We start from the raw sequence: 26,077 nt of genomic DNA on the forward strand, positions 1-26,077 counted from the left end.
TCTACAAACTCCTTAGAAAACAGGACACCAACACCATTCACGCCCTCCGGGCACCCTTGCCACACAAACTTGTATTTCTGTGCCTGACTACCCTTCACCATTCTCACACCATTTCCCTTCCATCTCCTCTCCTGCACACAACATATGTCCACTCTTCTTCTGACCAATACTTCCACCACTTCTCCTGATCTCCCTGTCATTGTCCCTACATTCCATGTCCCAAATCTCAGAAACCGATCTCCACGTCGGGCATCAGACGTTTCGTCATCATAAATGGAATGATTTCCACCCTTGCTTCAATCGGGTTCCCCACCTTGAGTTTTGACGAGAGGGAGTGGGGTCCCCCACGGGTTACTTCGGGCTGTACCCTGCCCATATCTAGTTGTAATTGTCATGGTTCTCTTTTTGAGGCAATGTTTTTATGGCCGGATGCCCTTCCTGACGCCAACCCTTAGTCGTCTCTTACGACACGCAGGGATACGGTGTACCTATTCTAAACCGGGGTACACACCGGGTCTATAACACAATACTGCGTTAAATGACGATTGTATTGAGATATCAAACCAGCTCATTATCGTAATGTGTTCACTTCTGGATTCGGGGCAGCTTAGTATTGAGGAATGAATATGAATGATCGTTTTAAGGCCATTTTCCCTGCTAGAGCGGGGGTTGGCCTTGCGGGCCCCATGACAATCATGGTTCCCTGTTTGAGGCAATGTTTTTATGGCCGGATGCCCTTCCCACAGCTTAGTATTGAGGTAATTTCAAAATCATAATTTTATTGAGGAATTTATGAAACCTCTTACCTACCACCTTACAACATCAGCTGGGACCCCAAAACGTTCCACAGAAGGTTTGGCAGGGCTAGCCCCAAAACTGAGGGAGTGGTTTGGGGATGGACGGACAGATGGAAACTCCTGTTTTATAATATACTCGTGTGTGTGTATATATATATATATATATATATATATATATATATATATATATATATATTGTTACAGACGTGGCTTAGATGTTATTTACCGAGCGGTTTGGTATGACCACGTCTGCACAAGTTACCCGATTATACCCGAACGTTGACTAATCGCGCTACGCTAGGTCAATGAAGGAAAAGACACACGGCTGGGATTAAAATGACACGACACCATGGATACGGTTCTCAAGACCTCCGGAGGAGATTATATTCGTTCGGAAGGTCAGATTACAGGGACGAGAGGTACAGCATAGAAAGACAAGCACTTAGACACAATCTTATATTAACCCCAACAGACGACAGATAAACGGGACAAAAGGCTGACTCACACGGGGATTGATGGCTAGGAAAGGCAGGATCGATGGCTCCAGGTGCACCTGGGCTCAGGGACAGAATCGACTCGGTCCGGTCCAGAGATGCGGGAGGTCTCACAGCGCTCGAGGTAGTGACTTGCTCTTCTTCAAGCTGGGGGCGCATCTGACCTCACATCCGGTGAGTCGCTTCGTATATCCGGCGGGGAGTGACACGCCCTCGGCTCGTTAGCTCCGCCTCGTGGAATCGGCACGTTGCTTCTCATTGGGTGCGTGCGGGGGGGTTTACCAGGCTCCGCCCTTGACGAGGAGCTGACAGCCAGCCCCTTCGTGGTAACCCCGTGGAGCGCATGGTCATGGCGGCTAACCGAGCTGGTGGGAGGACGCACACTCCCCCCGCGCGCCGTGGTTGTAGTTGTTGTTGTAGCTGTAGTTGTTGTTGTTGTTGTTGTTTGGGGAAGAAGATGGAAGGAGGTATGGGAAAGGTCCTAAACTCACTACTGGTGCCATATAATCACATTCTGGTGCAACGAAGAGTCAGAATTAATGGAAAGGAGTCCTTAACTGACATAGACTAAGAATAACTAGCAAGATGTCCGAAAGTTGTCTACGTGAGATGCGGTGGACCTGGGCACGACATTTAACGGGGGAAAAAGGGGAAGGTCGGCTCTACTGATTGTTGTTTACAGACAATGGGACTAGGGAATGGGGGATTGGGGATAGTTGGGGAGTATTGGGGAAATAGGGGAATATTTACAAGCGGATATGGAGGCCAAATTCCATATTCGCAACATTGCACCCTTCTCTACCCTCGGGGCGTCCCGACCCGATAAATTTTTACCTACTTTAGTGTGGCACGCAATGTAGTTCCCTCTACTATTAACTCTACCCTGAGTGCGACAGTTTTACAGATATTCACAAATGAGTAAATATGTCCCCCTGCGACGTTGCACCCTTCTCCTCACAGAAACACACCCACAGGATAACCGAATCCGGAAAGAATCCTCAAACTAAACATACAGCCGGTAGGGAGCATTATTTACACAAGACTACGCTGATATTTACACTACGATCCAGGACCTGTTTTTGGAGGAACACATGCAGATGTTATGCATAGAGAGAGCACGCATGCTAGCATCGATACACCAACCCACGAGTGCTCTGTGGCCTACGGCCTTTAATAATGTGCAGAGCACCCCTTCCAAGCATCAAGCACCACCCCATCACACAGTGAGCACCATCCGGTGCACCAATAAAGTGTCTATAAATCACGGTGTGGTGTCGCAGCCGGCCGATGGTCTGCCACTGGTCTTGCCTTCGTGTGGTGCACTTGGCCTTCTTACTTCTTTCAAAAATAAAGAAAGGCGCCAACCGCGTCCATTTCTCTATTGTGGCCGTCAGGGGGCCAACTGTTAGTGGTTCACCTTGTATGGCATCGGTGCCACGTTGACCCATAGGTCCTTCCACGGGTGGTGCTTGGCCGCAAAAGAGCTGCGGTCCATTGTGGGTGGCCACAAACATTGCGGTCCATATGGTGTATCGATCCAAGCAGCAAACAGCGAAAGTGCAGGCCCACAACTGCGAAGCCAGCACCTCTCTCTCCTCTCTCTCTACCCCAAAGCCAGATCCTCGGAGGTGGGAGACAAAAGAAGCAAACAAGTGAGTAAGGTGGTAAGGGTGCAAAAGTGCACGCAATGCAAGGTAATGCACACTGGGGGCACATGGGAACCAGGTGAGACAGGTACGTTCCTACCGTACGCCCCCCCCCCCCCCAACCAGGTAACCTACATGGCCCCTCCCTTACCCCTTACTGTATCCACAAAACACAACACTACCCATAAACATCTACTTTACAAATCAACAACCATCCCTACTGTCCTCCCCGTTCCTCCCATATACCAAATTCGTCTTCTCTCCCTCCTAACCAATCAAATTTGCCATTTTCAACTCAACATCATAATTTGCCATCTCCAACTCAACATCATAATTTGCCATTACCAATTCATCATCAGTCCCTCCTAGGGAGGGAGAGATGGAATCACCCCAATGTCTCATCCACGTCGTGATGCGTCTCACAATCCACACAGCAATTTCATTTCCTGCAACAAAACAAAGAAAACACAGGTGTGGAGTCATCATCATCACCACAGGTAAGTGGCTGCGTATGGTGCGACAGGCTCTTCAATCCTAACTATTTCCTAAATGACTTTAACAACTTTACACTACCCGGGGTCTTTCTCCGGCCAAACCATTGGCCCTCTTACCCTATGGGTTCTAAAAACCAATTCCCATTGGCCAGACTGTGGTGCTCTTCAATTTGGGGTCTCACTCCCCCGATTCATCTCCCGGTGCCCTCGCACAATTTCTGGGCTGTGGCGTGTACCTCTCCCAGTGGGTCTACCCACCTGCACACCTCCACCACTGCAGTTGCCTCCGAGCTTACCTGCTCCTTACCCTAACCTAACTACCTGGGGAAGGCCCTCTGGCGCTCTCCCCACTCGGTGCCCTCTCTGGCACTGGGCTGCCCGATCCACACCCGGGATCCTCAGGCACCCACTCACAACTACCGGCTCCCAGAGCCCACCTGCGGCCTCACCTGGCCGACATCCTCACAGTGGTGGAGTGCCCAACCAACTACACACACTAACAGGTTACACGCCCAGCCATTTCCACAACACTAATGCACCCATTCACAACACCATTCTGCAACCGCACCACAAATGCCAATTTCCAACCACAATTTACCTGTACCCTCTACCTAACACTTACACTACCCGCCCCGGGTACTCGTGAAAGGGGTCCACTCTTCCCCCATCCACACCTTCGGACCATGCACACCACTCCGTACCACTTACTCCAACTCTCTCCACACACCTGTACTTGCACACCTGTGCTCTCACACCTGGTGCCACCTGCACCCTTCTCTCCCCAAGCGCATTCGCGCTGATCCACAACACTCATTACTCACACACTGCTCCACACACCTGTCCAGTTGCACACCTGTGCAATCACACCTGTCCAGTTGCACACCTGTGCAATCACACCTGTTCCATCCTCACACACACGGCATCATCTCATCTAACTACTCCCCTCTGAAACTTGCGCTTCCCAGTCGTCCCTTTAAACTATTGCGCTCCCTCGTCATTATCATCCACACTAATCTACCTGCGTCCCCACTACAGGTATCAGTCACTAACTAAACTTAACGTTACCTAATGTCATCTTCTTGGGCCCTATCATATAACCTAACCCACCCGGGCTACTTTTCACTGCCATACACCCCATAAGCTATTGCTCCTTTGCCCCCATGGGAAGGGTGGCAGGGATGCCACCCTTACCCACCGGGCCCATCGCTCACTACCAATTTTGCTCGTCCAATTTCAACAAATTAAAAATTTGCCAATCACTGCCCATCATCTGCCAATCACTACTGCCAATCCCTTGCCAATCATCAAATTTTGTTTTTCTCTAATTTTGGGTCCAAAACACTAACCTCATCACCCAGTCTACTCACTAATACCTCTCGGCGCGCCAATTCCTGTCCAAAGCCCGGCTTCGTAAAGCCAAGCCATTAATGCTGGTTGTTTTGTGCCGGCGGCTGGATGCGTCCGGCATTCGGGGCAGGGACGGGGGCTTACCCGGGCCGAGATCCCACGCACCACCTCGGCGTGGAGCCATCCAATGTCCCGATCTCGACCTGCCGGCACGTCTCAACAAAACGTGGTCGCCATGACGACCCTTCCTATCCAGCCGCCCGCTCCGCCTAGTGGAGCACGGACGCGGCCGTTCAAAGCGAGGCCCGGCACGCACCGAGGGCCCGATTCGGCTATAAGTCGTTCTAAACTCTACCCCGTCTAACGTCGATGCTTCACCTGGACGCTTACACCCCGCAGCCCGTTCCTTGCTCACACATCCAGCCGTGCCCATGCTCCTCGTACCTTTCCTTACACACCCAGGTACCCTCATTCCACTCACAGCCTTGGTCACACACCTGACCACCGAACACTGTGGCACACATTCGTTGCTCGCACACCTCACCAATACACCGCTTCGCGCCCCCTCCTCGGTCACCTCCTCTGTGACAATCACAGGTGTGCCCTCATTCGCACACCCAACCACGTGCCTCACCACCAACTCCAGCGTGCATTCCCACTCACGCTCTACCATTCCAGGTGTGCATCCTTCCATCCCAGGTGTACATCCTCGCTCACCTGTCACAACCAGCTCACTCTCCTTGTCACTCTCAATACTCTCACCTCCATTCTTGACAGCGCACTCACCCTTACTCTTGACAGCGCACTCTTTCCTCGTGCACCTGTCCGTCACACACCTTTCTCGCGCACACTCTCCCGTTACACCCTCTGTAACACTCACCACAGGTGGACACTCTTCCTTACTTCTGACAGCGCACTCTTTCCTCATGCACCTGTCCGGTACACACCTCTCTCGCGCACACCCTTGCGCACACTCTCCCGTCACACCCTCTGTAACACTCACCACAGGTGTGCATTCTTCCTTGCCTTTGACAGCGCACTCTTTCCCCATGCACCTGTCCGTCACACACCTTTCTCGCGCACACCCTTGCGCACACTCTCCCGTCACACCCTCTGTAACACTTACCACACCGCGCTTCCATGTGCTCCCTCGCACACTCGCTACGACCGACTCACTCTCGCCAGCACCCTCACTCCTCGGCGTGCACTTTTTCCTCACACACCCCAGAGTCGGACTTTCTCGCACACCTCCTTTTTCGCACACCAGACCTGTCGCACACTTCACCAACGGCCTCTCACGAACACCCGGGTCTATCTCGACCCCCAAGCTTCTCAAATCCCCTGGCGCATCATACGCACGACCATATTGGTCACCACTTACACCAGGTCCTCTTCCTCTTCGCTTCTCCTCCATCACCTGCGAATCCCTCATCCGGTTAATGAGCACATCATCACGATCCAAACACAGACTTTGGACCAATTCTTTTACTTCCTCCTTTATCTCCTTCTTATCCCCTCTCCGTCGCTTCTTAATTTCACTCACCCCTTCTTCCACTTCTTCTAATTTCTGCTTCACCTCTTTTATTCCCCGGTACGTCTCCTCAAGCTCATCCTCTAAGGCTACCTTGACCGTTTCCATGTGCGTCCTCACCTGCCGGTCCGTCGTCTCCATTACCTCTATCACCTCGTCCAACCTCGTTGTCAGTCCCTCACGTACCATCTGACATTCCCTCTTCGTCGCTATCAAGTCATCTTTTAGTTCTTTCTGTGTCGCCTTTAACCCTCCTAATACCGCAGTGTTCCTTTGAACCTGCTCCGTTAGTCCTTTTTGGCCCTCCGTCAGCTGTTCCACCTCCTGCGTCAGGTCCTCTATGCCCCCTTGTAACTTTACAGTCCCCTTTCTCACCTCCTTCTCCATGTGCTCCTTACAGTGCCTCACCTCCTCGCGCACTCCTCCGACCTCCTCACTCACACCTCTTCTGATCTCCTCTCCCATCACTTGCATCTCCTGCCCAGATGCCACCCTCATCTGCTCCATTTCCTCCCTGTGAGCATCCAGTTTGGTTTCTACCCCCATTCTGACCCCCTCTATCTGCTGCCCCATTTGGTTAACTTCCCTTTCCGCTTGGTCCCTCATGTCCCTCAATTTGCCTTCCATACTGTTTTCTAACCCCTCTAACCCATTTTTCACTCCCTCTATCTGATTCTCCTGGGCAGCCATTCTATTTTCTACCCCCTCTAACCCCTTTTGCATCCCTTCCATTTGATTCTCTTGAGCGGCCATTCTGTTTTCTACCCCCATTAACCCCTCCTGTATTTCCCCTAATCTATTGTCTAATTTCCCAAATTTCTCGTCTAATCCCTTAAAATTATTGTCTAATCCCCTAAAATTATTGTCTAATCCCCTAAAATTATTGTCTAATCCCTCACCAGTACCCCTCGCTTCGGCCCTCATTACCCCCATTTGGCCCTCCAATCGCTCACTATCAGCCCTCATTCCCACAATTTGGTTTCCCAACCGCTCACCCAATCGCTCAATTTGGCTCCCCATACTCATCTGTACAGCTGCCTGTAGCTGCGCAATGAGGGCCTGCATGTCAATCGGCTGCATGTTAAAGCCCGTTGATACAGCGGGCTCGGCTACCGCGCGCTCTTGCGAGGCACCATTTTGCGCGCCCGCAACGTCGGGCGCAACGACGCTATTTTGTGCGTCTGCTACCCTCACTGCTTCGCTCTCCTCATGTCCCTCAATTTGGTCCTGGACCGACCCTGCCTCACTCTCCACTACCGGACCCCAGCTGTCTTGGTCTGCCATAGCGCGACTTTCAAAATTCGGGTTTTTATTTCCGTATAACAAATTCAAATTTCGCCGTTATAATTTCGCGCGGGAAACGCGCTCCGAATCGACTCTACTACAAATTTGGGCCTAATAAATTTAGTCCCGGGTCCGAATTCCACTCCTCGACACCAATTGTTACAGACGTGGCTTAGATGTTATTTACCGAGCGGTTTGGTATGACCACGTCTGCACAAGTTACCCGATTATACCCGAACGTTGACTAATCGCGCTACGCTAGGTCAATGAAGGAAAAGACACACGGCTGGGATAAAAATGACACGACACCATGGATACGGTTCTCAAGACCTCCGGAGGAGATTATATTCGTTCGGAAGGTCAGATTACAGGGACGAGAGGTACAGCATAGAAAGACAAGCACTTAGACACAATCTTATATTAACCCCAACAGACGACAGATAAACGGGACAAAAGGCTGACTCACACGGGGATTGATGGCTAGGAAAGGCAGGATCGATGGCTCCAGGTGCACCTGGGCTCAGGGACAGAATCGACTCGGTCCGGTCCAGAGATGCGGGAGGTCTCACAGCGCTCAAGGTAGTGACTTGCTCTTCTTCAAGCTGGGGGCGCATCTGACCTCACATCCGGTGAGTCGCTTCGTATATCCGGCGGGGAGTGACACGCCCTCGGCTCGTTAGCTCCGCCTCGTGGAATCGGCACGTTGCTTCTCATTGGGTGCGTGCGGGGGGGTTTACCAGGCTCCGCCCTTGACGAGGAGCTGACAGCCAGCCCCTTCGTGGTAACCCCGTGGAGCGCATGGTCATGGCGGCTAACCGAGCTGGTGGGAGGACGCACACTCCCCCCGCGCGCCGTGGTTGTAGTTGTTGTTGTAGCTGTAGTTGTTGTTGTTGTTGTTGTTTGGGGAAGAAGATGGAAGGAGGTATGGGAAAGGTCCTAAACTCACTACTGGTGCCATATAATCACATTCTGGTGCAACGAAGAGTCAGAATTAATGGAAAGGAGTCCTTAACTGACATAGACTAAGAATAACTAGCAAGATGTCCGAAAGTTGTCTACGTGAGATGCGGTGGACCTGGGCACGACATTTAACGGGGGAAAAAGGGGAAGGTCGGCTCTACTGATTGTTGTTTACAGACAATGGGACTAGGGAATGGGGGATTGGGGATAGTTGGGGAGTATTGGGGAAATAGGGGAATATTTACAAGCGGATATGGAGGCCAAATTCCATATTCGCAACAATATATATATATATATATATATATATATATATATATATATATATATATATATATATATATATATATATATATACATACACAGATACACACAAATGCATTAATTTTTTTCTTCAACATTTGTAAAGCAAAATTAGAAGATCTTTAATTGACTTTTTGAATTAAGCCCTCATTTGGCATGCCGTGATTGATAGTACCGTATCTTGACATTGACAGAAAAAATGTTCAGTCGAAAAACTGACCAACATAAGTGAAGAAAGAGAAAATTGACCTGATTTGTGGAAGTCTGGGTTGAGTGTTATTAAAACCGGTGTGATCATAAAAGATTGGTTGTACAATAAATTGTGTGACTGCAAAGTCATTAGTGTTCATCCTCATCCTCATTATTGTATCGGTACAGAGTATTGGTGTTGCCGAAGCAGTCTCTTGGCAAGGATTGCGCTGGGTGGTTTGCCATTGCCATTCCGGTCCTCAGTCAGGGCAGGAATTAGGATTTTGTTCCATGATGCCGGTAATAACTTGCCTACTCTTTGCGAAAGACAACGTGTGACCTTTGCCGTCCACAGACAACCAGTTGCTGGAAATTGCATCCTCAGGCTTAACATAAATCTGATGGATGGTGAACCCAATGACGCATCGCTCTGCATGTGTAACACCAGGATGGCAGTTTATAGCTGGGTAAAGATTCTAACCCAGGGTAGACAGTTTAGAGGTGAGTCTGCATAGCTCTAAGCTATCCTACCAGGCCAAAGGCAGTTGTACGGATGTGTATTCTCAGAAAATTTCAAATTGCTGCAGTGGTTACAAAACAGGGATGGGGAATCCCAAAGCTTAAATATAAAAGACCAAGGCAGGTGAGGGGAGACATTATTGAGGGAAGGATATTGTCCAATAATTATTCTACTTTATTACAATTACATAATGTTATCATCATTTCTGCTATTATTATTATAGACAGTCTGTATATGCATCAAATACCTTTTTCATGTCCATGTCATGCAGATGATTTTGAAGAAATTGCACAGAAGCACGAAAGTCTGCTTGGTTAAACTCATATGGTACGTTCCAACCCAGTGGGCCGTACTTGCGACGCTGCTGCACGACAGAATGTAGAAAGGCCACGGCATACAGCATCGGGCTCCACTGTGGCAAGGTGCAAACTTCCAGCTGGCTTTGACTGATGCCTGCACAAGTTCACAAGTAATTCTAACGAACCCTTGCACACACATGGTTTCAATAAATAATGCGCATTTACTTTTGCTGCGTTGCACTCATCCCTGTTGTTTATCCCACCTGCATATGTCCTGCGCAGGGTGGCACGTACACCCTGCGGGGGTTGGTTAGTAAAGCGAATGGCAGTGTGCAACAATCCAATGGGAAACTGCGGATGGGGCTCGGTGGTCATCCACAGACGGAATCCCTTGTGCACACCACCTACGGGCTTAGCCAGAACCTCCAGCAGCTCTGGCAAAAAGTCAAGGCTGAGGTGACAATTCTGCAGCAAAGCCCATCCTCCCTGAAAGAAAAGATGCAAGAAGAGGAATTTCACTTGATCTTGTAGCTGCACGACCCTTTCCATGGCCACCTTCATAGAGGAGTATCTAAGACCTCGTGTGTGCACTCTACATAGTACAGCAGTTCCATCTACCCCAAAAGGGGAAGGGAGGGGGTTGGGGACAAACAATTGACGTGATCATTAATCTTAGACCTGGGGAGGGTTACAAAGTAATGGGTTCTGGGAGAATATATGTGACCTGGAATGGCAGGTGTTGGATGGATACTTGAGAGGGTGGGAGAAATAGGTCCAGAATGGTGCCGGAAAAAGAATGCAATACCAACACACTTTCCTGCAGTGAGTGAGTTGCCAATGACAAAGAGGGCCTTACGTTCCATGGTCTCAAATGGGAACTAGAACTAGGCCGTGATCTACCCCACTTGCAAACTAAAATATAACTAAAAAGGCACTCGGTAGAGCACATACCTACGCTAGGCCGAACAGTTTGTTTTGTATCCCAATGATAGGCTAGATCTGGATTTGGACCTGGACAAAAAACCTAATCAGCTTGGTCTTGTCACCAAACCAACTCGTCCACCTAGTTTTGTCATAATCCGTCCACAACGTTTTGAAATATTATGCTATGTATTGTTTTTGGCCCCAACACTCAACGGTGAAGAATCACTTAAGAAATCAAAAAAATTCTCGAACCCGGATCCAGATCTTTGCCAGAATTGAATCAACTCTTCCATGTCACACGCCTAACCTGCACACCAAGTTTCTTCCAAATCTGTCCACAACTTTTTGAGACATCCTTCTATATATATCGTTATTTGCCTTCATCGGGCTCCACTGTCTTTGGAGCTCCACTGTCTTTCCATCAGGCCTTTCAAAGGTGAAGAATCACAAAAAATTCTCAGATCTGGATCTGGACCTTCACCAAAATCGAATCATTTCGTCCTCGTCACATACCCAACCTCTCCACAAAATTTCGTCCAAATCCGTTGACAACTTCTTGAGATATCCTGTTCACCGACAGACAGACAAACAGACACCCAGGCAGGGGTGAAAACATAACCTCCACCCACTTCAGGTGGCAGAGGTAATTAGTAAAACAAAGACGTATATACACAGACGTATGTGACTTACAATTACAGTAATGGATACACCAGTGTTTTACAATGATTTATCACAGCATTAACAACAGGTGAACACCATTACCGTAATCCAAGGAGCAGAACTTGACTTATGGAGATGTGAAGAAACACGCTGCCACCACTCTATGAAGCAGAAAATACCAATAGACCACTTTTTGGTGGCACGAGACCCATTTTTCGGGAGAGTGAATCAGATTACTCAAGACAATCATTGAGACGTGAGCCAATCGGTGCTATTTACTAATTTGAAGTATCCAACTGGATCTGCTATTTACATGGTCCTTTGGTCTACCGATTGAGGCCATAATACAACTAAATTCACCCATTATCAACATCTGTAGATATTAATTTTTTTTAACGTTGGTGACTCAAGGACTGAAGAAAAGGAAAGCAAGAAAACAACAACTACTTTTACACATATCCCAACAACTACACCAACTGTGGTGCTGACGTTGGCCCAATGTTATCCCATCAGTGTGCTGTCATGAATGCAGATGAATAACTTGTCACTGTGATCGGATGAATAACTTGTCACTGATGCAAAGCTGTGACTTTACCTCAGCAAACCATCTTGTCCCATACCTGAACCTGACCAATTTCAGTAATGACCAATTTTGAGGGAGTAAAGCAGAAAACCAACAAGTGTAGATATATGACTTATCTGCTATTGACTGATGATTTTTTTTTTTAATGGAGGTTCATTGTAATGGGACCTTAACAACTCCAAAAGTAGCAGTTTTCCCTCCCCACCTTGCAAAATAGCTCTTTGCACGCAAGACTAGTCATATAATTTGTCCTTAAATGACTAACTGGATGATCCTGAGGTGGTTCCCTTTAAGTTTTGTTTTTTAATTCAATGCCAAACTTACTTTGAAAAGGCATTTATGAAATTTAAACAGGCTCAGTTCAGCAAATCCAGTTAAGTATAATCGGTGGGATGGAGGAGAGGTACACTCTTTGAGCTCTTTAGCTAGAGCGTACCTCTACATTCTAGCGGTACGCTCTAGCTACATTCCCCTCCGAGCTGTCTAGCCTGGATTTGAATCTCGACCCAGCTATAAACTGTAATCCTGGTGTTTCGCGGACAGGACGAGGCATCAATGTGTGCACCGTTTAGTTATCATCAGTATTCTGAACAAATTACAAATTCCTGTCATCTTCAGTCGAACGTCAGGCTTAGCAAACCAGTTCATAAAAAGGCTCGTGCCAAAAACATTACATGGTAGACACCACAAGAAGAACACCTTTAGAGGCCATTTCCCCTCACCGAGCGGGGGTTGACCTTTTTCGGGCACCGTGGTCCCGTTTTTGAAGCAATGTTTTATGGCCGGATGCCTTTCATGCCGCCAACCGTTAGTCGCCTCTTGCGACACACAGTGGACTGGTACTCAATTTGCCGACCTCAGAAGGATGACAGGCTGAGTCAACCCCCCTGGCGTTAATTCAGTGATCGACCGGGATTCAAACCCAGGATCCTAGGATCCCAAGTCGGCACCCTAACCACTAAGCCAACACCAGGCCAAAGACGCCACAAGGCCTTGTATTAATAGTACAATAATAAACAATCATATTTAGCTTCTAAAGTGTTTGCCTCATATATCCGATCACTGTTAGCTTCATACGAGTCTCTTTTATACTTACATTCATCATTGCATTCTCCAGGAGCTTCTGCGCATGCACTCCCTGGCCTTGCCCCATGGAGACAGCACAAGCTTCATTGCCTAGGCATTTCGCTAGACTAAGCACGGCCTCGCTCGGGTCAGCACCAGTGGACAGCAAGCAGAGAAGAGGCGTTTGTGGACTTCCCTCGATGGACAGCACCTCGAGGTCAAGAGGAACTCCTTCGGTGAACGTCTCCCCCAAAACCTCTGAGACATAACGGTGAGCCTAGTGATTCCAGGAAACAAGATGGCAAATAGGCATTAAAATAATCATGGTAAAGTAGAATTCAAAGTAGAAAAGGTAAGCAATTAATTTCGGTGTTGAAAGTTATGTGGACATATTGAAAGACAAACAATGCTTTGTGTGATGAAAGCAGAACCTGCGGAATTGTACGATCAGGGCACCAAGCACGGATGAGCATAAGACGGCGGAAACAGTCCAGTTCATCTTCATAGCCATCAGGAAGAGCTACTTCCTCAGGTACTTCGTTCTCAAACCAGATTTTCCATTGTTTTTCATTGCGGGTAACCTGGTAACAACCAGCGAGGCTAAGTAACATATTTTTGGAGGGGGTGGGTGGGTGGATGGGTTGTGCGGGTAGGGGAGGGGAGGAGTAGGGAGTTTAAAGAAAGATAAAAAATGAAGCATTTACTCACCTGTTCAGTAATCTTGGAAAAGTGTGGCAGCTTGCAGAGCATGACAAGATTGAGCCATGTGAGGTCTGAGATCCACTTACTTGGTTTAGGGGGACATGCTCTGAGATCGAGTGAGGCTCCTCCTGAAATGACATTTGTTATACTTCACTCAAGTGAAGGTTTGAGTGATATTTGACTGATGGGGCCTTCACCATTGAGTGATAGGCATAAAAACGATATAATGTATAACACGATGTCTCAAAAAGTTATGGACGAATTTGGACAAAACTTGGTGGACACATTGGGTGTGTGAAAAGGAATAATCGATTCGATTTCCCGATTAGTGAAGATCTGAATCCCGATACGAGAATTATATATATTTTAAGTGATTCTTCACAATGGAGAGATGGGGCTAAAACCAATATATAGCATGATATTTCAAAAAGTTCTGGACGAGTTATGACAAACTTAGTGGATGAGTTGGTGAGGTGATAATAACAAGCCGATTCGATTCTGGATCAGGTCCAGATGCAGATCCGGCCTATCAGTGGGATACAAAATGTAAACCGTTCAACCTGGTGGAGGTATGAGCTCTGCCGAGTACAGTTCTAGTTCTATATGGAATACATATACAAGCTACTTCGTATAAAAATGCTAAAAAAATAATTAGTCCATTTATCATATAAAATTCATCTTAACCCATTTAGCTCTTCCACAAGCTTCGACTATGTATACAAAAAATGTGTTTTATAGACTAGTACACTCGCTCACTATGCGAGTGGCAGGGGGTCATGTGTTATCCTTATTATTATTGTCAATTATTATTACTGTTACTTATGTTACATCAGGTCATTGAAGATCAGACCGTACCTCACCATTCTAGATTGTCGATAGTAAAATTTACTTCCATAAGGATGCAGGGGGTAGGGGGAGGGGAGCGAGGGCAATAACGCAAGTCACAAACTCCTTGGGGAGTGGGGATATTGTTTCGTAATATTATTACTATTATGCTATTATCATAAGCGTTGTTGTGGATTTGGAAAACACCACGAAAAACTCCTTGGAAGAACTCCACTGAAGCGGCCGCATGGGTTCGTGTTATTAACCCGAGTGGGGTATATAGACAACAGTAGATATTCGATCAAGTACGTTCGTCGACGTGATAAGCAAAGACTGATGTCCGGTTTTCTCCAAATTTCTTTCAGTTTAGTGCTAAACAGCATTGACGACTGTATGAAAAGCTAATCATACGTTTGTGGTTAATAATATTTTTACTTCTGGTCGAGGCCGTTGGCCCGTTGCTCCCACGAAAACAGCACGATTATCTATTTATACATGTTAACACGGCGTTTGTTCAAGTAGGAAACACCCCTTGGGGAGGTGTGATCATTGTGTGATCCTTAGTCCTCCTCTTAAGTTTGGTTGAGATTGGATAAGTAACGACCGAATGTATCACGGTCAAAAATCGTCAGACAGACAGACACCAAATTGCATATTTTAGTATGATTCTCAACTACAAAAATTTTCGATCGATTTTTAAGCACCTTAAGGTAGGTATACTGTATTGCCCTACATCACAATCGTGCCTTTGCTTCTCTACCTGTGAATCGTGTGCCTATTTTCTCTACCTCCAGGTATTCTCCTCTTTGCCGACAGTGGCACACCCAGCCATTATTGTCTGCCTGCTTCCCCTCTGCCCCCTTTCATTCTATTGACCCCGCTCCTTAGCTTATGTCTTTCAATTCTTCTGTGAGCTTCATCTCCTGCCTTACCAGAAAGCAAATCTATAAATCAAATAATGTTCCGATGACGCGAAATGACGCGAAAGGAAGTAGAAACAACTAACCTTTGATGAGAAGAAGAAACTCTTGGTGCTTGATGTGTTTTCTCTGCAAGTCTATCTTTAGTGCAAGCAGGAGTGCAAACAGAAAACGATGCTCTTCATACAGGCCTCGCACTGCGTACTTGAAGACTGTCAGAGTCATGAACTTCACAATGCTGATAATGCGCTTGCTCGTTATGGGGTTTTGGGGAGAACTGTGTGGAAGCAGAAACAATTCAATTCATGATTACAGGCATCCATATCCATTTGAAATGACTTACCGAACGGTCATTTAAGCTCTTGGCAGGGAATTCAAACAGGGTGCCGGCACACAATGGCCTACATCTTTCGGAATATTCCATAGGGTCTTTAATATAAGATATCTAAATGCAGACATCCAGTTTTACATCCTCACGCAAAGGACACCTTGCTGACAGGTGCAGCGTCTGCTAACAGGATGACACTTTTAGTGGGATTATAACTTCACAGGGGAACAAATCCATGACCATACAGTTGAGCACACTACAGAGTTAACTATCCTGTTCAACCACACTCTACAACCAACAAGACTTCCCAAGAGATCACCCATCCAAGTCAAACTGAGCTCTAATCTGCTGAGCTATCGAGATATGATGGGAGCGGCACATTCGAGATGATAGGTTTTAGGCCAATAGTGAGGTACCCGTGCTTCGCACGGGTGGGGAGGCCAGAAGCAAACGGACAATGCAGAAACGGTGAATGCTAAAGCATGAAACAAATAAATTCCACATTCCTGTAGCACCTTCAGTCGCACGTCAGACATGGACAGCAAGTTCGTGAAGGACTTCCATGAAAAACGTACCCGTTCGCAAACAAACGGGTACGTGTGTTCCATTCCCAGTCAATGGCAAATCTGCATATGGCGATCCGCGAATTTCACGTTCAGGAAGTAGAAACCGTCACGGCATTTCGTCATTCACTTGAACTCGATATCTCTTTTTTCATTCCAAACAGCATAACTCCAATCACAAATGAAATAACATTAATATAAAAAATAAACTTTTAACAGCATTCGTGAAATAAACAAATATTTAAATCCTGATGTGAAGTTCCGTATGGTTGGGTGAACGCTATTACGAATTCAAAATCGTAATTGTATTCACTCAATTCCAATCATCAATTGATACTTTAACAAAACGATTAACACAATTAACATTTAACGATTTAACATTACGATTGCTGAGCTATCGAGCTCAGCAATGGCCGACATCTTTCGGCCATTTGCCCTTCCCCTCACGTTTTCAAAGTTAAGTCTGTTCACAATTGTATTTTGTCGTAACTGTATTTTATCTTTCGGCGTGTGAACTTATAGTGAGTCCCTTGGATGTTTCTCGGTGTTTATCTTTAATAAATTAATCGTTTGTTTGCCGCGCGGCGTGCGAGGCCTTGCAGCCTCAGGCTTCCCCCGTCGAAGTTTGTTTCTTCCCTCGCTGGTTTTGCTAGGTTTTTTGATTTTCCCTTCTCCCCCAAACTTTCACCGAACATCTACTATTTGTCTAACGTTGTAACCCCCACACCCCCCCCCCCCCCCCAAAAAAAAAACAACAAAAAAAAACAACTTTTATTTCCCTTTCTCCTCGTGTGCTTTTGCCTCTGCCCACATGCGCTGTCTCGCCCTGCCCCCATTTTCCCCTTGCCTTCCACCTTTTGCCCTGTTCAAGTGACTCGTGGCAGTCCCTCTAGGCTTCCTCTCCCCATTGGTATTTTTGTGAATATAAGATTGTTATTCACAGTTCTGTTTAAATATGTTTAAACTTTCCCCTTCAGTGTTTTATTCAGTGGTTATTACAACACGCTGTTTTTCTTCTTATTTAAAAGGCTCCTTTCAATTTCCTCTTCAACTCATTCCATTTCAGAAAAATATTCAATCTCTTATGATTCCAAATCACTCCATGCTCTAAATTCTCATTCATTCCACCCCTCCTCTATCGTTCTTAAACAAATCGCTAACTTGAAAATCACAACAAACCCAATTTGTTATATATGTTCATCTTTCATTAATCATCCACTTTCTAAACTCCCCCCTTGCCCCTCCCCTCCGAATCTCCCCACTTGCCCCTCCCCTCCGAAACTCCCCCCTTGCCCCTCCCCTCCTAAACTCCCCCCTTGCTCCTCCCCTCCAAATGTCCCCCCTTGCCCCTCCCCTCCAAATCTCCCCCTTGCCCCTCCCCTCCTAAACTCCCCCCTTGCCCCTCCCCTCCTAAACTCCCCCCTTGCCCTTCCCCTCCTAAACTCCCCCCTTGCCCCTCCCATTCAAAACTCTCCCCCAACCCCTCCCCTTCAAATCTCCCCCCCAACCATCCCTCCCAAATTCTCCCTCCTCCCACCTCCTTCTCAAAGCTGCCTCCTCCGCACTTCGTCTCCCTTCTATGTCATACCTCCACCTCCCCCAACCTTCTACTTCCCTCTGCCCCCCCTCAAACAACCCCTCACTGTGCCTCATCCCATCACCATCAAACCTTTCGTCCTCCTCATCCTTCCCTTTCTTGTAACTCTTCTGTAATCTCTGACACACTATCAACTGCTCTTCCTACCTCCCCCTCTCACCCTTCATCTAACCCTACCCTCCCCTCCCCTGTCCTGCACCCTCTCCTCATTAACGGTATGGACCTCAAACATCCGGGGCCTTCGCTCAAACCTGATTGATCTCTCCATTCAGGTTGCTTCTGACAATCCAGACTTGATCTGCTCAACAGAAACTTTCCTCCTTCAAGATGTCTCTGATTCCTTAAAATCTCTTCCCGGTTACTCCCTCCTCCAGTACGATAGACCTGAGCCTCGTCCTGGTGGTGGGGTGGCTATCTTTATCAAAAACTCTCTTCCTCACTCTCCCTGCACTGCCCTCTCTCCACCCCACCCCCAGGAGTACCTCTGGCTACGGCTTCCTCTGCGCTCCCACCTTTTGTTCATATGTGTTCTGCACCGTCCTCCAAACAGTGATGACTCCATTTACATTTCGCTGTCGGACAACATGGACCAACTTCTATCAACTCATCCAAACTCTCTCTTCCTCATATGTGGCGACTTCAACTGTCATCATGCCAGCTGGCTGGGTGTGGGTTCATCTCTCACCAGCCATGGCACCTCAGCAAAGGACTTCTGCAACTCATTGGGACTGACACAATCTGTCAATTCCCCGACCCGGATCTCAGTCAATGGAGTATCTTCTCTTCTGGACTTGGTTGTGACTAACTTCCCTGCAAATGTCTGCTTCTCTTCTTCTGCTCCAATCGGTTCTTCTGATCATGTGCTTGTTAAAGTGGACATCTCTCTGGCCATTCTCAGAGAGCCTCCTCAGCACCGACGAGTCTGGCATTTCACTCAGGCTGACTGGCACGGTCTGCAAGCAGCCATCAATTGTCTGGACTGGTCTCCCATCTCTACTGCCTCTGACATCAATTCTTCCAGGGAATTCTTCCAAAGCAAACTGCTCTCTCTCATGCACAGATTTATCCCATCTCGTCTTCAGTTGTCTTACCCTTCCTCCCGTCTATGGTACACTGAATCTTGTGGTGAGGCAGTTGCCCTGAAACAACTTGCCTTTGCCTCTTGGAAGGCAAATCCAACTGAAGGCAATCTCAGTTCCTTCCACGAAGCTCGAAACAAGTATGTGTCTACCCTCAGGAGTGCCAGGAGGCACTATCTCTCCACACTCAAGATTGAACTCTCAAACCTGTCTCCTTCCTCCAAATCCTGGTGGCGTCTGGTCAAATCCGTTTCTGGTGTTTGTTACCCCTCCATCCCCTCCCTTACCTCAAATGGCTACACAGTTGACACCGCATGTGACAAAGCCGAATGCCTCAACTCTGTGTTTGCCTCAAAATCTTGTGTCCCAAACCCATCTCTCTCTGTTCCTACCTTTCCCAGTCGAACCCAACTGCTCCTGGACTCTGTGTCCTTCTCTCCTGACAAGGTGGAGAAGTTTTTATCAAACCTCGACTCTGATTCTGCAACTGGACCAGATGACATCAGCCCACGGGTCCTAAAATCCTGCTGTGCTGCTCTATCTCACCCTCTCTCTGTTCTTTTCACCCTCTCTTTTGCTCAAGGTCATCTGCCAGCATCTTGGAAATCAGCAAACATTACCGCTTTACACAAAAAAGGTGCATAAACAGATCCTTGCAACAACAGACCAATCAGCCTGCTTCCAATTTATCAGCAAAGTCATGGATTCCATCATTGCTTCGGATATCAAATCCTTCCTCTTCTCCAATGGCTTGATCTCTGATCATCAATTTGGATTCAGACCAGGTCATTCTACTCTGGACATGTTGCTTCTGCTGTCTCAACAATGGATGGAGGTCCTCAATGCCAAACAAGAAATCAGAGCTGTCTCACTTGACATATCACGTGCCTTCGATACGGTCTGGCACCCAGCTCTGCTCACCAAACTCTCCTCTTATGGTATTCATGGAAATCTCCACTCATGCTTGCGGACCTCCTCTCTGGTCGTAGGCAACGTGTGGCCCTGAATGGATTTCTCTCATCTCCCCTTCCTGTTCTGCCTGGAGTTCCCCAAGGTAGTGTTCTGGGCCCTGTGCTATTTCTGGTCTTCATCAATGGTCTCTCTGACTCTCTGGAAAATCCTCTCTATCTCTTTGCTGATGACTGCACTATCTGCCGCTCCATTCCTCATCCCTCAGATCGGTAGTCTGCAGCCTCCTCACTCTCTCTGCAGACCTGGACAAAATCACAGACTGGTAAAACAAGTGGAACATGTCTTTCAATCCTGACAAATCTCACACTCTTACAATGTCTCTCCGAAAGGACCGACTGGAAAACCCTCCCATCTACTTTCTCAATAATCCTCTCCAAGAAGTTCTGTCGCTCAAGCTTTTGGGTCTCACTATCTGCTATGATCTTTCTTGGGAAAACCACATTTCCAAGCTGGCCTCCAAAGCCAGTCGCCGACTGAGCATCCTCCGTCGTGTGAAGTCCTTCCTTGGCACACCTGAGCTCCTCACCACATACAAGGCTTTCATCCGCAGCTCAATGGAATACTGTTCCCCCTCTGGGCTGGTGCTCCTGCCTCATACCTAGCTCGGCTTCACGCTGTTGAGGCCAAAGCTTTCAGAATCATTGGAATCTCCTGCGATGAAGTCAACTCCGAGGGCCTTTCACTCACTCACTGCAGGCAGGTTGGTGGTCTTTTTGTCTTCTACCGACTCCTCTCCGGCCTTGCTCCCCCAGCTCTCTCTGTGCTCTGTCCCCCCAATATTCCTTCAGGTCGCACAAGATCTGCCTGCAACCCTCTTATGGTTAAACTGCGAAAATCTAGGCTCTCTGATCACCTTCACTCTTTCATTCCCCTTTTCTCCCACCTCTGGAACAAACTCCCCCACTCCCTTCAATCCCACTCCTCCCTCCAGGTCTTTAAAACAGCTGTTCACCACCATCTCTTATCTTCCCCCATCCAAAACCTTGATCTTTTCTACCTCCGGTAATTCACCCCAGAGTCCTTGCAGTGTTCATATGTTTTATACCTCTCCCACCTCCCCCCAAGTCCTCCCGATGTCCCTGCTCTCAATGTTGTGCTTGTGTCCTTCCCTCTCTTTCCCCATCTTGTCTGCCGCTCCCCTTGTTTTTTGTGTTTTGTGTGTCGGTTTGACTTTTTGTGTGATTAATGTTAGCTCTTTCACGAGCCTCGATCTTGTATACAAAAAAAATAAAAATAATAAAAAAATATTTGAATGACGGTTGTATTTGGATATTATCAAACCCGCGCATTGCCGTTATCTGTCCACTTCCGGATTCGCTGCAGGTTCATAATTCTCATCAAAATCTAAATAGCATTTGGAGAATTTCAACAAAAGCCACATCACTGTTCATATCGGTAAATATTATTCCATTGTGTTTGGAAAAACTGGAAAATTGGAAAAGGGGGGAGGGGGGAGGGGGAGGGGAAGAGGGGAGGGGGGAGTGGGAGGGGGGACGGGGGAGGAGGGAGGGGGAGGGGTGGGGGAGGAGGAGGGGGGAGGGGGAGGGGGGAGGAGGAGGGGGGGAGGGGGAGGGGGAGTGGGAAGGGGTGGGGGAGGGGGAGTGGGAGCGTGGAGGGGGGGAGGGGAGGGAGGGGAGGGAGGAGGGAGGGGGAGGGGGGAGGGGGAGGGGGAAGGGGGAGGGGGAAGGGGGGAAGGGGTAGGGGAAGGGGGAGGGGAAGGGGGAGGGGAAGGGGGAGGGGAAGGGGGAGGGGGAGGGGAAGGGGGAGGGGAAGGGGGAGGGGGAAAAGGGAGGGGGAAAAGGGAGGGGGAGGGGGAAAAGGGAGGGGGAAAAGGGAGGGGGAGGGGAAAAAGGGAGGGGGAGGGGAGGACGGAGGGGGGAGGGTGAGGGAAGGGGAGGGCCAGTCAACAATGACGTTGCAGTTCTCATGGTCGGAGAGCAGCACAACAATCGTGACATCGTCCTGAATCTTCGCAACAGCACGAAGCGGATTTTGGAGACTCACCGATCCTGTGACACCCTCCAGTACCGGCGTTGCCGGGTGGGGGAAGGGAGACCCGTACATTCCCAACCCGTACATTCGCCCTCTCGACTCAAGCTCACTCGGACAAAAGCCTCGCACAAATTACACCGTGAAGGCCCAATGGCCATGTCTATGCCACAAATCAAGTACGTGAGCGAGTCGGGCGCACTGAATTGAATATATATAGAACGCTCATACTCCGTGAAAAGTGAAGCCAACTGGCGGCGGGGATGGAATAACTCACATTATTTCAACCTGAGAGGTGTTTCACCTCGCTCCGGTGGATTTACCTGCCAATGCGCTTATTACTTGGATTTGTCCCAATGGAGCAAGGTGATTAAGAGGTCAAACGATACCAGAGTCAACGACTCTGAAGTTCAGCTACATCTAGCTCAGCCACAGCTAAATACAACACAAACTATACATGAATAGGCTAACAATGGCACGTTAACATTTTTTTAAATTTTTTTTTTACTTTACTTTAAACACTTATCGCAGACTCATGCGGCACACTCAATTGATTGTGCTTATTCGGAACATCACGTGATCGCTCTGAGCGAATCAGCGCGCTGCTCTGCCACCGGTCAGAATCCGTGTATAATATTCCTCGCTGAAAAAAAATCTATGTGAAACATGCTACTATCTATGCTAAATCATGCTAAATCATGCTAAATGCTAATCATGCTAAAATAAAATCTATGCTACTTGCTGGCGGCAAGGAACATCACGTGATCGCGTCACGAACATCATTCGTGATCACGTCATCACGTGATCGTTATCAATGAGCGCGAATGAGCGAATCAGCGCGCTGCTCTGCCACCGATTCAGATTCGCTGATAAAAAATATGGATCTAAAGATGAAAGAAAAAAAAACTTATGTGGTGTGAATGGCAATGTTCCTCGCTGAAATGTGAAAAAATGCAATCGCTTTTCGCTTTGAAATACGTGCGAACGTGTAACTGAGTTAATGGCGGCAAGGAACATCACGTGATCGCTCTGAGCGAATCAGCGCGCTGCTCTGCCACCGGTCAGATTCGGTGCATAATATTCCTCGCTGAAATGCGCTGAGGTAAAAATATGGAAAAAAAAATATTCAGAAATAAATTTTTAGGTCGGCCATGTTCTTCCCAGGCTCAATGGCCATGTCTGTGCCAAATATCAAGTACGTGCGCCTCTCCATTTAGGAGTCTACCGGTAACATTACAAACACACACACACAAACTGTGCTTTATATATATAGATTTTACTCCCATGGGTCCCAGGAATACCCACCCAAAATATCGTTGCGATCGGTTTCGCCGTTTTTGCGGTACCTTCGAATGGACAGACTGACATTTGGTGAATTATAGTAAGATTCATCATGCCTTAAATCACAATAACTTTGCAGTGATATACATTGCTTTTTTTCTCTCAACCACATAAAATGGTACGTTTAAAATGAATTGAATAAATAATCGAGCATCTTGATATGTTAAAAGCAAACTCATACAACAACGTGTCCAGTTTCAGTGACAATCCTGAAAAAAGCCCTCAGAGTAAAGATGTTCTGATTAAGCACACCTGATAATGTTCCTGTGCTTAAGTTTGAAAATAATCATAAAAATGCTTTAAAAGCATTAAATGCTCTAGAACGGCACTCAGTGGAGAGCATACCTCCGCCTCGTTGGCCATATCACTCAATGAATGAATGAATAACTTAAAAAATTCGACTAGCTGGATCCGGATCCGGATTTTCACCAAAATTGAAACGATTCTTCCTTGAGACACACACAACCGGTCCACTAAGTTTCGTCCAAATCCATCCATAAGTTTTTGAGATATCCTGCTATGTATCGTTTTTGGCCTGATCTCGTAATGGTGAAGAATCACTTAAAAAGTTAAAATAATTCTCATATCCGAATCCATATTTAGATCTTCACCAAAATCGAATCGAATCGTCCTTGTCAGACACACAACCTGTCCAACATGTTTCGTACAAATCCGTCCACAACTTTATGAGATATCCTGCAATGTATAGTTTTTGGCCCGATCTCCCAATGGTGAAGAATCACTAAAAAATTCTCGTAGCCGAATCCGGATCTTCACCAAAATCTAAGTATTTTGGCCTTGTCACATACGCTACAACTCTGCCAAATGTCGTCCGAATCCGTCCACAACTTTTTGAGATATTTTGTTCACAAAAGGACAGACAAACAGACAGACAGGGGTGAAAACATAACGTCAAATTCACCTTTGGTGGCGAGGGCAAAAAATAAAACTGCATTAAACGCTCACCGATCCAAGGAGGCATCAAAGAGGCCTAGGAACTGCTTCAGTGATGTCTGGTACAGGCTGTTCACCAGGCTCATCTCCGTTATAAGGAAGTACAGGATGCTGGCACGTGTGGCAACTAAGAGAAACGACAGCATAATCAGGAGGTCAGTCCTGCTCCTAATATTAATCTTGCATTTTTAGATCTAGGATTGCCAAACACTCTTCTTGAGGAATACGTGTTTGCTTAGCTTTGGAGGTGAAAGATTAATTATGCTACATTTTCACTTGCAAGCATTTCCTCCACGAGAGCTCAAAGGTCGAATGAAATGTGCACCGAATGAACCGCGGTGTGTTCTGATATGTAGAGACCAAGTGCCCAATCACGGCACAATTTGTACTTAGAAAAGTAGAGTGACTGCTGTTCCCACATTACCAAGAGGCATTGGCCTGGTGGTGGCTTAACGGCTAAGGTGGCTGGCTTAAGACCTTAGGGTCTAGAGTTTGAGCCCCTGTCGTGTTGTTAAATAACATCAGGTGGGTTGACTCGGACTGTCATCCTTCCGATGTCGGCAAAATGAGTACCAGCTTCCTGGAAATAGGGGTTACTGCATTAGCGACACAGCCGCACTTGCAGCAACGATGCAACGAGCAGCCACAGGCTGCATACACAATAATAATAACCAAGAGGCATGGTGTATGACCAATGGGGTTAACTCACCGGGACGATATTCTTCCCGTGCCACATTGATCTGCATTTCTGTCTCTGCAGCTGTTGCTAGCTTCCGAGCAACTTCCTGAGCAGTTCGCTTTGTCGAAGCAAGCACACCCAGAAGACTCTCATCATCGACGAGAGAGCCACGTGTGCTGCTCAGGCGCTCGAGAAGGCTGTCTTCCAGCTCCTGGATTCGCCGCTTATTTTCCGCTAAGCTTTCAAGAAGGTGCATGCGTTCTCTCTCCAATTCCTTCACACCACAAGTTGCGTCATACATCTTATTATAAAGAGCAAACATATGGTGATGTTTGTATGTTTGTTTATTTGTGGGCAAAATGTTTTCTTCTTCAAAAAAAAATTTAACACTCAAAACACAGTCCGTGAACTCTTAATTACGTACTGTTGAATATACCTTTTGACCCTTTAGACTGCTGAGACCCCTCAGACCGTTGACGACCCTTTTAGTCCCCCAAGACCCTTAAGACCACCAAGACCCCTGAAGACCCAAAATACCCTTAAAGACTGCAAAGACCCAAAACACCCCAAAGATCCAAAAGGCCCTAAAAGACTCCGACGAACCAAAATACCCCAAAGACCCTTAAAGACCCAAAATACCCCGAAGACTCAAAATACACCAAAGGCCCAAAAGACCCTGAAGACCCAAAATACCCCAAAGACCCAAAATACCATGAAGACCCAAAAGTCCCTGAAGACACAATTTTTGTAGCCATTAAAAAAATTAAATTGCAATCGTTTCATTGTTTGGGTCTCTGGCTGGGTTTGGAATCTGGATCTGGACCTTATCCAAAATCAAATCGGCTTGTTCTTGTCACCTACCCAACTCATCCACCAAGTTTTGCTATTACTCGTCCACAACTTTTTGAAATATTGTGCTCTATATCGTTTTTGGCCCCTATCTCTTAATGGTGAACAATCACTTGAAAACCTAGAATGGCACTCAGTAGAGAGCATACCTCCGCCTGGTTGGCCATATCACTCAATGGTGAAAAA

The 26,077-nt window shown here is 47.3% G+C and overlaps 1 protein-coding gene across 1 annotated transcript in view; it reads right to left on the minus strand.

Moving 5' to 3' along the window:
- DNAH5 (dynein axonemal heavy chain 5) overlaps window positions 1-26,077 on the minus strand; it is a 335,447-nt gene that overhangs the window by 24,271 nt on the left and 285,099 nt on the right. Inside the window, exons 69-76 of the mRNA XM_078785114.1 lie at window positions 25,073-25,316; window positions 24,376-24,490; window positions 15,627-15,817; window positions 13,802-13,923; window positions 13,525-13,674; window positions 13,125-13,370; window positions 10,125-10,347; window positions 9,810-10,015 (exon numbers count right to left, since the gene is read on the minus strand). Coding sequence (XP_078641240.1) covers window positions 9,810-10,015; window positions 10,125-10,347; window positions 13,125-13,370; window positions 13,525-13,674; window positions 13,802-13,923; window positions 15,627-15,817; window positions 24,376-24,490; window positions 25,073-25,316 — 1,497 coding nt within the window. The remainder of the gene's footprint in view (window positions 1-9,809; window positions 10,016-10,124; window positions 10,348-13,124; window positions 13,371-13,524; window positions 13,675-13,801; window positions 13,924-15,626; window positions 15,818-24,375; window positions 24,491-25,072; window positions 25,317-26,077) is intronic.

The sequence above is a fragment of the Myxine glutinosa genome, chromosome 9 (genome assembly GCF_964187855.1).
Source record: "Myxine glutinosa chromosome 9, kmMyxGlut1.1, whole genome shotgun sequence".
Taxonomy (NCBI): Eukaryota; Metazoa; Chordata; class Myxini; order Myxiniformes; family Myxinidae; genus Myxine; species Myxine glutinosa.